The sequence below is a fragment of the Panthera onca genome, chromosome A1 (genome assembly GCF_046562875.1).
Source record: "Panthera onca isolate mPanOnc1 chromosome A1, mPanOnc1 haplotype 2, whole genome shotgun sequence".
NCBI lineage: Eukaryota > Metazoa > Chordata > Mammalia > Carnivora > Felidae > Panthera > Panthera onca.
Window position 1 is genome coordinate 128340453 of NC_138339.1, and position 13497 is coordinate 128353949.

Sequence of the window (13497 nt, forward strand, 5' to 3'; positions counted from 1 at the left end):
ACGAAGCAGCCGCCCTGCCTGGACCCCGGCTGTACCCAACAGAGACCTCATTGCTGCTGGCACAAATCTCTCCACAGGCTGCCTCTCTGCATCCCTGAGGGCCCACCCACCCTCTGCCTGCCTGGCCACTGGGCCAGCCACAGAGCCATCTGATTTGAATGAAACTTCAAACTTAATGACTTTCATGCTGGTTATTTAAAACGCAATGTAATTTTCTTAAACACCCTATTATTTCCTTTGATAGCTACAAAGCTTCCCCCAATCCCATAAGCATGTTTATTTTTAGGGAAAAGAGTGGTTTGCAGTTGGTCATAGAGACCATAGGGAGAGGGAACCCACAGAAAGCAGGGCAAAGAGTCAACCATAGCAGCCTGGAGATCCACAGCCATCCTGCCTTCCTGCTGGGGTTGGCTCTCCACAGACACTACAGGGCCCTGGGTAGGCCCCTGACCTCCAAAATGCCAGCACATCAGCCAGCAGCCCTCCTGTCCACCACCTAACAGTGGCCAAGTCCGCCTTCCCGTGCTCCCCCTGCATGGGGCCCAGTGTTCTCATCTGTAAGACGGTTCTGCTGGCTTCCCAATGAGCCTCCCGCAGCCATTCCAGGCATGTGACAGGACTAGGAAAGGGGTCCCGGGGCCACCAACACAACCTCAGCTGCCTCCCTCCTGGCTCCTCCAGACATTCTGCCCCGGGTAAAGCCTCAGGGCCTAAAGCTTTGACCAGCTGGATCAGATCTGTGCCCAGATAAAGTGGCCCCAGGCAGTAGCTGCCCACACTGGGAGGGTGGGTGGGTGTGGCCCTGCCATTCGGGGCTCCCTGGCAAGGAAGACGGCCCGGTGGTGGGTGTGCGTGCAGAGGTCAGCTGAGCCCCACCAATGCGGGGCGTCCTCTGGGAGTGGCTATTTTTAGATCCTAGGCTTTCATGTGGCCAAATGATGTAGAGTTTACAAAGCATCGGTAATGCGTTTCAGATGGCGGCCCAGCAGATCGGGAGGCTGGGCCTCTGCCACCAGAGCCAGGTCAGAGTTAGTCAGAATGCCTTCAGCCTGAACTCCCAACACCTGTCCCTCTGTCCCTCCCAACCTTCTTGCCTGATGGGGAAGCTGGCCCTGGAGCAGTCCTGGCAATGCCCAGCAAGCCCCACCTGATGCCCACCTGAGCAGCAAGTGTCTCCAGCCAACACTTATCTGAATGTCAGCAATCCTTCATGGCCAGGGATCCCCACTCCTGACTGAGAGAAGGAAACTGAGACCTAGAGAGATTAACAGATTTGTTGGAGATCACACACCAAGGAGAAAAGTTGGGCCTGCCTTCTGGCTTCCCTGCCCATCACAGTTCCCTGCCCTCACGGGCTAACTGGGCTTTCTGGGAGGGGGGAATCTGTCAGCCCCATGTGGGCCAGCCCGGATATGGTGGGCTGGGGCAGCTTACCTACGCAAACCCCCAAAGCTCACTGTTCTTGGGGCAGGCCACGTCCTGCCTGTCCACGCCTCAGCCACACACTCGTCATTGAGAAGATAGTGTAGGGCCCAGACAACTTTCCTGTCTCTGGACAGAGAAACAACTGGTTGTTTTAATGGGAGGGGTGAGGGGTAAGGCAAGCTTACTTGGCAGAACGTCTGCTTCCTCTGCCCTGCAGGGAACTCTGGCTGTGGATCGGCCGTGATGCCCATCTTCCTCAGGACGGTAAAGCCGTGTGTACTGGCAAAGCCCAGGCAGTCGACCTCCGTGGGACAAACTCCCATGGGCAGCTTCCCCACAGGAGAGGGCCAGACTCACACCCATCTTGGCTCTGCACCTGGCCATGACCCCTACCCAGCAGGGACCATCCCTCACATATGAGGGGACTGTGCCAAGGGGAGCCCAAGGTTCTAGCAGCACCGGGAAACAACGCTATGACCAAGACAAACCCACCCAGGCTGCAGTTCAGAGACTTTGTGTATGCTAAGGCTGGTGTGGGCCACATTTTTTTAGGGAGGGAGGTGATGACAGGTCCAAACCCCAGGCTTCGTGGACCTGTAAACAGGCATCAAACTGCCTGAAGGAAGAAGCTAACAATGTCCTGGATTCTCAGAGACCCTCCCTAGACTGCTGGGGCCTCACAGTCTTGCTAAAGACGATGCTGGTCGGGGCGCGTGGGTGGCTTGGTCGGTTAAGCGTCCAACTTCGGCTCAGGTCATGATCTCACGGTCTGTGAGTTCGAGCCCCGCGTCGGGCTCTGTGCTGACAGCTCAGAGCCTGGAGCCTGTTTCAGATTCTGTGTCTCCCTCTCTCTCTGCCCCTCCCCTGTTCATGCTCTGTCTCTCTCTGTCTCAAAAATAAATAAACGTTAAAAAAAAAATTTTTTTAAGATGATGCTGGTAAGAGGCGCTCTCTACATTGTGGCTACATCACCAATGTGCTGAGGGACCTGACCTCTGGGGTTCAGTTCCTCTCAGTAAACAGGGGGCCAAGACCCTGGACCCACGACTCTAGAGAGAGACTGAAAGACAAATGAAATAACATGAAAATGGAAACTTCCACCCCTGAGTCTCTGTTGCCTTGCATGTGCCAGCATGCTGGGTCTCCCTTGCCCAAAGCCCACCCCCTGCCTTGGCCTTGCTCGCACTCCGCCTATCAGCTCTGGGCCTCCCAGCATCCACACTGCCCCAGCTGCTGGCTCTGCCTGCCTCCCCCTCCATGCCCAACTCAAACCATGCGCCAATGGTCACCACCTGGCTCTTCATTCTGCCAACACACGCATGTGCCTACCAGCCACTCCTAGGCTCTGGGACCAGAGCTGCCTGCATATCAAGGTCACCTGCTGGGTCCTCCCTGCTGGCTCTTCTCCAGCCTCACCTTGTAGTCTTCACAGACCCTGGGCTTTGGGCCACCCTTCCAATGACCAAGAACATACTGATTCCTGATCTGCTCTGCTCTGACCCTGCCCCGCAGAGTGTTCTCTCACTTCACCTATGCAGGTCCCGGCCAGCTGCAACCATGACCTCTCAAAAAGCCTTCCGGGTTGCCCACCACTGGCCTCTCCCTCCTCACTGCCCTTCATCCAACTTGGGCAGAACCTCAAAGCCAGCTGTGAATGCCCCGGAGGGCATCTCTACCTCATTGGGACTGAGATCCTCTGGGAGGGTAGAGACTGCCACCCCTCTTGCTAAGCCAAGGCCAAGCATGCAGGGGCCCAGAAACTCCAGTAGGGGTCTGGAACCAGGGTTCTAGATACAGCAGGCACTCTGTCACCAGCCAGCTGAGGCCATGAGGCCAGACAGGCTGGACAGCTGTGCTCCACATTGCTGCAGGGGGGCTGGCTGCTGAGTTGAGGAAAAGCAAACGTGGGGGCTTCAGAAGTGCTCCACCCACCCGGCACGGCACCCTCTGCAAGAGCTGTTCACTCCAGTGCTTGCACTGACAACATCTGCCACATAGCAGGAACCCATATACAGTGAGTGCCTCCTTCCATGCCCCAGGAACCCAAGGAGGTCAGAACCCTCATTCTCCTCATTTCTAGATGGGGAAACTCAGCCTCCCGGCGGTTAAGTAACTTACTCAGGGCCTCTCGGCCAAAGAGTGGCAGATACGGTGTTCGAGGGTGGAACTTCCAGACAATGCCCTCCCTCTCCATGTCTCTAATTGGCCTTGGATAGATCTCTTCCCTGACCTGGCCTTCCTGTCCCCACCAGTAGAAGGAGGGTAGTAACCCAAAGATCTGTGCACTATACTGTTGGGGAAGGGGGAGCCCTGTGACCTGATAAAACACCTGTTTCCTCCACCAGAGTCTTGTTTGTACACAGCGGCAGGAAGCAGCCAGTCACAAGGCATGAGAGAGTGTGACTATGGCTTCAGGATCACAGCTGCCTGAGGAGGCTCACAGGGAGGCGGTGGCATCCCCCTATCCCTTCATGCAGCTGTACCCACCCTAATCCAGCCTGACCTCTGCAGGCATTTGACTTGCAACCAGGGCCCCTGCAGCCCCTTCTCAGAGCTCAGCTAAACCGCTTTTTCTACACAGACAAGGGGTGGGGTATGGTCTTGTGAGACCAAGAGGCCACGAGCTGCTAGTCTCAGGGAAGGTACCACCAAGCCCTCCCCTCTTCAACCCCACTCACACCTGTCTTGGGGCACGTGGGGAGGTAGGCAGAGCTGGTAGGAACATCCCCATTTGTTGGCTATGGAAACTGGCGTGGTGAGACCCAGGTACAGTGGGATGAAGAATTCCTGGGCCTAGGTTGGTCACCTAGGGTTGGGTCAGTCCCTACGCCCCGCTGAGCTAGAGGAGTGGGCAGGCAGTCTTCTAACTCCAGCCCCTGGGGATAGAGTGGGGCGAGAGTCTCTGGGATGAGCCTCCTTGGTGCTGCTGTCTTGGACCTGAAAGGCAGCAAAAGGGCGCCCTGAAGGTAGTCGCACCTTGGGTGCGACTGCAGATTTTCCAAACACCACAGCCAATACCACACAGCCTTCCAAGTCAGGAAGGAATGCAAGTCAAAAGAACTCTGAAGTCCCACTGCCCACCATGAACCTATTAAACGAACAACAACAAAGAAGAAACTCCATGTTGGGGTTTGCACACTTAGGCACTGCAAGGAACAAGCTGCAAACTGGGGTACAGAGGAGCAAAATGCTATGGTTCTTGCTACATTTTTTTTTTTTAAGATTTTTTTTTATGTAATCTCTACCCCCAGGGTAGAGATTCGAACTCACAACCCTGAGATCAAGAGTTGCATGCTTTACCAACTGAGCCAGCCAGGTGCCCCTGATTCCTCCTCCTTTTTGACCCCATAACTCTCTTGAAATGTACTGCTCCAGGAAAAAAATCAAAAAATAACTAAGAAATGATTTGTACACATCATCGTTCCTGCTGTAATGAAGGCAAGCTCTGAGCAAACTAGAAGCTACAGGAGGGATGACACAGATGCTATATGTGGGCACCGTCTGAGGGCCTGCAAACATGCACCCCCACACCAGGGGAAAGGGAAACACTGGGTCAAGACATGAGGGGGTGCATGCAGGGCTGACCGTGTGAGAAAAGGTCTGAGCGAGGCATGGAGGCTAAGAAACAAATGGGTCTTTTCCCTATTTTTCTGACAAAACAGCTTAAGCCCCAGACATCTTACATAAAGGGCTTTCACATGGCTGTGGGAGGGGAGACCTCTTTCAGATAAATCTCTAGAGGTGGCAGGAGAGGATCTCAGGACAGAGTGAGTAGTGAGAGCTCCCATCCCGGCTCCAAGAATGGTACTTCCCCTCCCAAGAATCCCTAGATGAGGTAGGGCAGCAAGCAATGGGCCTGTATACCTAAGTCCCCGCCCCAGAGCCGGCCCCCAGGGTTCAGACTCCTGGAGCTTTGTGGCCCAAAGTAGAGATACGGCCCTCCAGACATGAGTCTATGTCCGGCCTACCAGTGAGCCACCACTAACCCAGAGGAGCCAGGAGAGCAAGAAGGGACCGCTCACAACCAAACCGCTACCTCTCAAGCCCAGGACACACTGGCACCTTCATGGGCACTTCCCTGGCACTGCTGCTTCCAGTCTACACTCCAACTCTGGGAAGAGGACTCGCCACCCCCATTGTGCAAATGAGGAAACTAAGGCTGAGAGATACTTTTGGCAGATGGGCTGCCTTTGGTCTAAGCATAACTAGCGAGTACATCATAAAGCAATGCCAACCACCACGGCCTGAAGACCTGCCAAGGTGGGCAAGGCAGCTGATGCCTGGGAGGATGAGAGAGGTCCCACCTGGATATTCACAGGGGGTGTCTCTGGTAAAGTGATATTTGAATTAGGCCCCAAATGAGGAATGAGAAGGTGGCAGCTACATGAGAGCTAGGGAAGAGAGTTCCAAGCTGAGGAAACAAGTGCAAAGGTCCTGAGGTGGGAAAGAACCTGACGGGTATAAAACAGGCCAGGACAGGGGCGCCTGGGTGGCTCAGTCGGTTAAGCGCCCGACTTCGGCTCAGGTCACGATCTCGCGGTATGTGAGTTCGAGCCCCGCGTCGGGCTCTGTGCTGACTGCTCAGAGCCTGGAGCCTGTTTCAGATTCTGTGTCTCCCTCTCTCTCTGACCCTCCCCCGTTCATGCTCTGTCTCTCTCTGTCTCAAAAATAAATAAACGTTAAAAAAAATTAAAAAAAAATAAAAAATAAAAAAAAATAAAACAGGCCAGGACACTAAAGCTATCTATGGAGATAGAGTATGGCGATGAGAAGGAGGGGCTGTCAGCAGAGGCCGACCACCCAGGCACTCAGGCTGTGGTGTGAGGTTTGGATTTTACTCCAAGAGCAATGGGAAGCCACTACAGGGTCTCATCAGGCAAGAAATGAGATCTGATTGATGCCTGGCTGCTATGTGGAACCTGGACTGGGGGTGAGGGCATGGGTTCAGGTGGGGGCCAAGGTCGAGGCAGAGAGAGGCTGGAAGCAGCCATTACTGCCTTCTGGGTGAGTGACGGCGACAGTATGGGCTTTAGGGTGGCAACTGAGGTAGAGAAGTGGGAGATCTGGCATGTTTGGAAGGGAGCCCAAGTACCCTGTCCTTATCTGGTGGCCAACTCTGCACCTTCAGAAAGCTGCCCGGCAGATCCTTCTCCACAGCCCACCGCCCACATCAGGGCCGGCTCCACCCAAGATGCCCCAGCAGGGCCTTCTGAGACAGCACTCCTCTGACCAGGGCCTGGTTCCAGTCTGTTCATCTGTCTCTTCTACTCAGCGAGGCATTCCCAGAGACAGAAAGGCTGGCTGTGACCTATGTGGTGCCCAGCCTGGTGCCAGACTCCTCCTAACAGGCTTCACTCCAATCAGGGCGGGTGATCAACCATCACTAACCCTCCCCAGCAAGGCCCACTGGCTCCCTCTCTCTGAGGCTATAGAGGGCTGGCTGAGTGTATCTCTGCAGAGCTTCACTGGACATAGTGGCCATGGGTCAGCAGCACTTCCTTCCCCTGCTCAAGTCTTGCTCAAACCTGCACCTCCTAATCCCCCCAGGGCTCATTAGCACAGCTTTCATCTAACCCCAAACCCTGGAGTCCAGAAATGTGAGCTCCACGGTCAGGAGTCCAAGCAAGAGTCCACTGCCTCCACTGGGCTCCCCAACATTGGAACGGATGCCTGACCCCTGGCTTGGGGCATGCACAGACACCAGGATGGCCGTGGAGGTCAGGCACAGGGGAACAGCCCCCAGTCCCTGCAAGAGCCAAAAGGCTCAGCTGTTTTTTTGTTTTTTCAATTGACATCCAATTTGTATATCATAAAATTCAGCGTTCTAAAGTATACAGTTCAGTGGCTTTTAGCATATTCACAAGGTTGTATAACTTGCACCACTATCTAATTCCAGAACACATTCATTACCTCAAAGAGAAACGCTATAGCCATTAGCGGCCACTCCCCATTCCCCCCTTTCCTCAGTCTCTAGCAACCACTCATCTATGTTCCATCTCTATACATTTGCCTATTCTGGACACTTCACCTAAATGGCAAAAGGCTCAGCAATCTTCCAGGCCCAAGACTCCAAGTGGAGCCATGGAAGGGGCCACAAGAACAACGGGGCTTCCTATCCTTTTTGAGAAGAGGATTTGCACCAGACTGGCAGTCACGCACATCCAAGAATCTGAGTTTCCCTAGGGAGCGAAGCCTTACTCATCCCAGAATTCCCTTAAAGCCAGGCCCAGAGTTGGCCCTCCCACTTCCCCCTCCCAATCTCAGAGCAGAACAAAGCCAACAAAACAAAAACAAGCCGTGGCTACTGGTCTAGGCCAGGATCTGTCTACAAGCCTACATTAGATGCCTGCCAAACATCAGCCATGAAATAAACTTTGACCAATTCTCCTTTCCCAAAAGGAGAATTCACAAGAATTCACAAGAAGCCATGTACTAAAAAGAAGCACCCTTTTAGGTAAAAGATCCCCCTCTCCCCACTGGCAGTTGGCTGTGAGGTGGTCATTTGGTCCATCGCTCCTGGCAAGGTTTGAGTCTGCATGCTTTGAGGCATCCCACATGGTAGCTACTCACTCATGCGCAGAGGACGACCCCGGCATGGGCTCTTCCCACTGTCTGGGGAGGTTAAGCAACTGGCCTTAAAAGCTCTTTGGCACAACTGGTGACCACCTGGATTCCCTCAGAGGGGGCAAAGCTGGGAGGGGGCCTAGTTCTAAGGCTCAAGGGCAGGGGCTGGGCAGCGTGTCATCTGTCCCATGGGCTCAGGAAAGCAGAGCTTGGGAAGAAACCTGCCAAGGCAGTTCTTCCTCAGGGGCCCTACAATGAACTCCTGCGCCACTGTAAGGGTATCTTTTCTGATAAATGTGTTCCCAAAACATGGAGTCAATCAATTTTGCTTTTAAAACCAGCCCTAATTTAAATGTCCAACAACTTTTTGGGTAACACCAACAATTACTTCTATTTGCTATTCATTTTTAACTATCAGGTTTGCTTAAAAGAGGCTCCTCCCTTGTATTCATGCACATCTTCCTCACCCAGTGTGACCCCAACTTAGGCCCATGCCTCTGTCCTTGTTCCCAGCCCCATGGAACAGCTGATACCAGCACAAAGAAAGTCATCTCCAGACCTTGTCTTCCTCCTCCCGTGTTCCCGGAAGCCAGGCAGTGGGAGGCTGAGCTGGGTGGGGAGGAGGACAAAGGGACTTACCTCTACACGAGAGGGTATAACACACAGAAAACCATCTGCTATAGCTAGAGAAAGATGCCGAGGTTGAAAAAACAAATGACCCAGGCTAGGGGAAGAGTGATGTGCCTGCTTCAGCAGCCCCCTCTCCCCGCCCCCCCCACCAAGAATCCTGATTGCTGGAGTTGGCCATCCGTCTGCCTACACTCTGACCAGTGTGAGCTAAAGGAGACCAAATGGTCCCATCACCACACCCTTACAGAGAAGGGGGCCCTCCCACTCTGGGGTCTCTTGCACTCACGCAGGCCATGAAAGGAACACAGAAATCCAACCGCCTTCCTGAAGCACTGTGGAATCACAAGAGGCTGGAGGGCAGCCTGCCCTCCTAGGACTGTTCTTGGTCTTAGGTCTTTTGTCTAGTCATGGTTGTCACAGTGACCACAGCGCCCTGTCCAAGCAATTCACCTGCCGGTGGTTTGGCAGTGCTGTGTTATGTCAAGTTGGCCCCAAAACCTAAGAGTTTACCTGTTGTAGGAGACCCAGAAAGAATCTATGTTAAGCATCTGCTGGTGCAGGGTGGAGGTCTCTAGGAAGAGGTGTTGCCTGAGATGGTGAGGTCAAAGGGCAACCGCCTCCCTCACAGACGTGAAGGAAGCAAACACCTCAGAGACGGAGCCACCCTAGAGCAGAGAGACCATTCAACCATCACGCTCCTTCTGCATTTGAGAAAATGGGGAGTCCAAGGGCCAAGGAGCTCATTTCTAGAGTCAACAGTTTACCAGGTTTTCCATTCTGGGTTTCTGGGGAGAAGAATCTGTCTTCTCACCTCCCACCGGCTCCGGCATCAAAACAGCTTTCAGAACCAACTCTCCTCACTTCTGATCTGAAATGGCCCAGCAGTCACCCTCCTCCCTCAGGGTGACCCCCACTAGCCATGTGAGCCTCCTACCTGCCGGCCCCTCCTGCACGAGGCCTCCACTTGCAGCCCCAAGCCCCCAAACATTTAGTGTACTGTAGGACCTCTAATCTCACCCCTGATTTAGGCCAGCTGAGGACAGTCTGAAACACTAATCTCAATTTTTTTTTTTTTTTTTAAGTGCAGCTGTACTGCTCCAATGCACTCAGAATAGGCTCTTCTACCTTTCAGGTCATCTGTACCAATGAGGCAGAAAAGCATGGTTTGTAACGATCATGGAATCTTTCAAAGCGCTTAAATATATTTAATTAGCAAAATCATTCAACAGGTCCCTTACCCACACCACTGATTTGAAACACCTCTGCAGGCCCTTCCTGGTGCATAGGAAAGCAAACCAGCCTCATAAAAACCTACTTTCTACACATTGCATTTGTGGTCTTTCTCTGGCAATAGTGCATTCATGGCAAGAAGGACAGAGCGAGTCGAGTCTGTTTGTCCTGCACAGCCGGGAGCTCTGAAGCACACCAGCATTTCTGCCCATTCCTCCAAACACCCAGGCTTGGGGCTCAGGCTCCGGGAAAAGGCCAACTGCAAAGCTCACAGTTCAGACCACACCAGAACACCAGCACCTCAGGAGGGGAGGGAATGGTGTCAGCTCAAAAATTCTCGGAAAAGACTCTACCCTGGCATTACCTAGCATCAGGACAGGGCCTGCACCTGCTTGTGAGCAAGCTGGGAGGACAAAGGCCAACAGCTGGAGGGAAGGGGGTGCCTAGGGCGGTCTCTCCTTCCTTCAGCAAAGTTCTCCTGCTTCCCATCCCACTGGGTGTATATGGGAAAAGACACCAGAAAAGAGTTCTCACTTATCTATTTTGTTCTAGGCACAAGACACTTGTTGCCCATGCCTCACCTACCTGGTCAAGGAGGTAGCAGGCACAAGGCCTGCAGGATGCCGGGGCCACTTACCAGTGGGGGCTGCGGCTGGGGGTGCTGCCCTGCTCCCGAAGGGGGTGGGTAGTGCATGAGCAGATTGAAGGCCGAGTAGACGGTGTCTTTGTACATGCCGCTGGCGCACTCCGGGGCCTTCAGGCCTGGAAAAACCACAGCTGGGTCAGACGCGCCCGCCGGGGCTGTCAGGGCTGGAGGGGTCTGCTCTCCAGAGTAAGAATTGCCGAGGGGTCCCGTTCAAGTGGGACTTGAGAAAAAAAGCGCCGGGAGTGCCTCGGTACCGAGTTCCGACGAAGGACCCCGCGTCCAGGCCTCCCCTGGGCGGCCCCTACTTGACCCCCAGCTCGCCCGCCGGCCAAGGAACCTGGGCCAACGCTTTCTCCTCAAGACTGGGGATTAGTCAGTCACCTGGGCAGGAGGGGAGGCGGAGATGGCGGGGGTCTGTTTACTCCTATAAAGGTCAGGGCACCGGAAGTGACTCGAGCCCGGCGGCGCCCGGGAAACCCGCCCCCACCCCACCCCCCGGTTTTGCCGCCTCCTTTAGTTGCCGTGCGGGGTGCACCCCCCCCCCCGCCACCCTCGTCCTCCGTGCCACCCCCTTTCCCACCGGGGCCTTAGCGGCTGGAGGGGAACCGAGCGGTAACTCACCGTCTTCCAGAGACTCTGGAAGTTTGTCGGGGAAAAGTCTCTGCGAAGCGTGTTCCCGCCCGAGAGCCTGCGGGGAGATCCAGAGGGGGCGTGAGGGGCGTGAGGGGCGCGGGGCTCGCGGCCCGGGTCAGGAGGGGTCTGAGGGATGGGTACCCCAGGGGACCGGGAGGGCGGGGCGGGGCCAGCAGGGCACGGGGGGCGGCTGGCGAGCGAGAGGCGCAGGGCGAGGGCCGGCGCTCACCTCGGCCCCGACCTCCGCCTCGCCGCGGGCCCCGGCACCGGCCCCAGGGACCCCCGCGCCGCCCGCCGCGCCCTCGGACTCATTGACCAGCGACGACTTGAGCTCGGCCAGGTCGCGCTCGGGGCCCGCGGCGCTGTCGCGGCTCTTGTCGTCCTGCTCCTCGCCCTCGTCCTGGAAGGCCAGCAGCTCGTCGGGCGCGCCGAGGTCGTCGCCCCCGCCCGCGCCGCCCCCGCCCGAGTCCAACTGCGGCATGGTGCGCTCCGCCCGCGGGGGCGCGGGGCGCGGGAGTGCGGGGCGCGGAGCCGGCCCGGCAGGCGGCGAGCCCGGAGTCGGGACCTCCGAGCCCGAAGCGCGGCGGGCGGAGCGCGGGCTGACTCCGCCTGGGCGGGCTGCGGGCGCGGGGCGCGGGCGCCAGGCTGAGCGGCTCCGGGAGCTGGCGGGTCCGAACATCAAAGGCGCCGCCGGCTCAGTGCGGGGGGCGGGGCGGGGACGCCGGGGGCGGGCCCGGCCGGGGGCGTGGCCAGCCGCCCCGCCCCTCCTTTCCTCGGAGAGGCCGGGACGCGACCGGCGCGCGCAATCTTAAAGGGCTAGCTCTCGCGGGCGTAGCTGTGAGGCGTCCGACAGGCTTCACCCTTCTGAAACGCGGGGACCCTGAACGAGACTCTTGACCTTGCTTCCTCACCTACAATATGGGATTCCCCGCTCTGCGCCCAGGTTTCTCCACCCAGGCCGTGGGGGTGACCTGGAACGCAAGCCAAGGTGTGAATTGCGTCGGCCAGTACGTCAAGGGCTTGAAAATGGGGACTTCTAGAGGTTGAAGGCTGTTCGAAGCTGTTCTCCAACACCGGCTGGCAGGGTTAAGGTTCCTCAAAGTCCCATTCTCTGCCCTATTCTGCAACCCTAAGCCAATCTGGCACTTCCTTCCAGGCTGCCCACATACAGTGCGAACACAAGCATTATGCCCCTCACACGTTTACTGAGCGCCTGTTGCATGCGGTGCTAATGCATTACACCCTGTGACGTGCTTCTCAGCCCTGTGGCATCTCTGAGGCGTGGAACAGCCAAGAGGACGAGGAGGAAGGATCCCCCAAACCCGGTGCCGATCTTTCAGCCCCCCACCCCTCCCTCCCTCCAAACTAAGTTCCACGCCTAGAATCTGCAGCGCAGGGATGCGAGGCATTGGGCAGCCACGTGGGCCGCGGGATTCCGACGAGGGGTGGGTCGTCCGAAGCAACTCAACACGGGAAGTCGTATTCCCATGGGGCCAATTGACCCCGAGCCTGACGCAGGCGGACTCTCGCAAGATCCAAGCAGCAGGCTCTATTAGAGCCAGAGGAGCGCGGGAACGTGTGCCGGCTTCCATCGCATCTACAAGGCACCCGGGGTCATGTCCACTCGGGCCTCCACAGGACGCTTTGCCTTGGCTCGGCCACTGTATCTGGTTAAAACATAGATCCTTTAGGATCGTTGTGCAGTGAACCGCAGCCCCCAGCAGGTTTCTGAGTTGGATTCAGTGTCGACTTTCCCACTCTCCCGAGGGCACAGGGGCAGAGAGTATTAGGGAGGGACGGTGTCTTGGACGCCTCTCCCGCTCAGAGCCCCACAAGACCCCTGGCAGCAGCGCAAAGCGGGGCCGGAAGAGGGCCGCCCCGCCCCTCCCGGTCCAGGCCCAGCCTGGCTGGCTGCGGATCAAAGAGCCAGGGCCGTCCTTCTCCGCGTTCAGATTCTATCTGCGCCCGCTCAGCGGGGCGGCTCGGCCTCCTACCTCACGACTGGAGTGCCCACTTTTCCTCCCTTCCGGGAGTTGGGGGCTGGGGGTTCCTAGTGCTCAGTTTGGCGACGGAGATGTGGAGAAGGTCCTGCCCATTATGTTCCCCCAGTCTCCGTTTCTGGATATGAGCTTGCTACTGTCTCACGTTGTCCCCATTGGGCGGTGGGGGTTGGGGGGAGGCTCCAGCAAGTCTTAGCCCAGTAGGGAGGGGAAAGGGTACAGGAGGAGGGGCCCATGCCCCCCCCCCCCCCCCACTTCAGCTTCTGAGGTTATAGGATCTGGCTTGGATGAGCCTCCTTTGGGAAAGCTGTATGGGAAGATGAATCTGCCCAACTCAAAGGCTTTGGGGGTCCTCTTGCGTTTGAGAGT

General features: G+C 56.5%; 1 protein-coding gene across 6 annotated transcripts in view; it reads right to left on the minus strand.

Moving 5' to 3' along the window:
- The window catches only part of TCF7 (transcription factor 7), a 32231-nt gene extending 20419 nt beyond the window's left edge, over positions 1–11812 (minus strand). For 3 of the 6 annotated variants that reach the window (XM_060636134.3, XM_060636132.3, XM_060636137.2), the window contains exons 1-3: positions 11358–11811; positions 11117–11183; positions 10487–10611 (exon numbers count right to left, since the gene is read on the minus strand). In XM_060636134.3, coding sequence (XP_060492117.1) covers positions 10487–10611; positions 11117–11183; positions 11358–11807 — 642 coding nt within the window. In that variant the 5' untranslated portion in view covers positions 11808–11811. Of the gene's footprint in view, positions 1–10486; positions 10612–11116; positions 11184–11357 lie in introns of all 6 variants that reach the window. The other 3 variants (XM_060636138.2, XM_060636135.2, XM_060636136.2) reach the window with 2 other exon arrangements.
- Positions 11813–13497: the final 1685 nt, after the last annotated feature.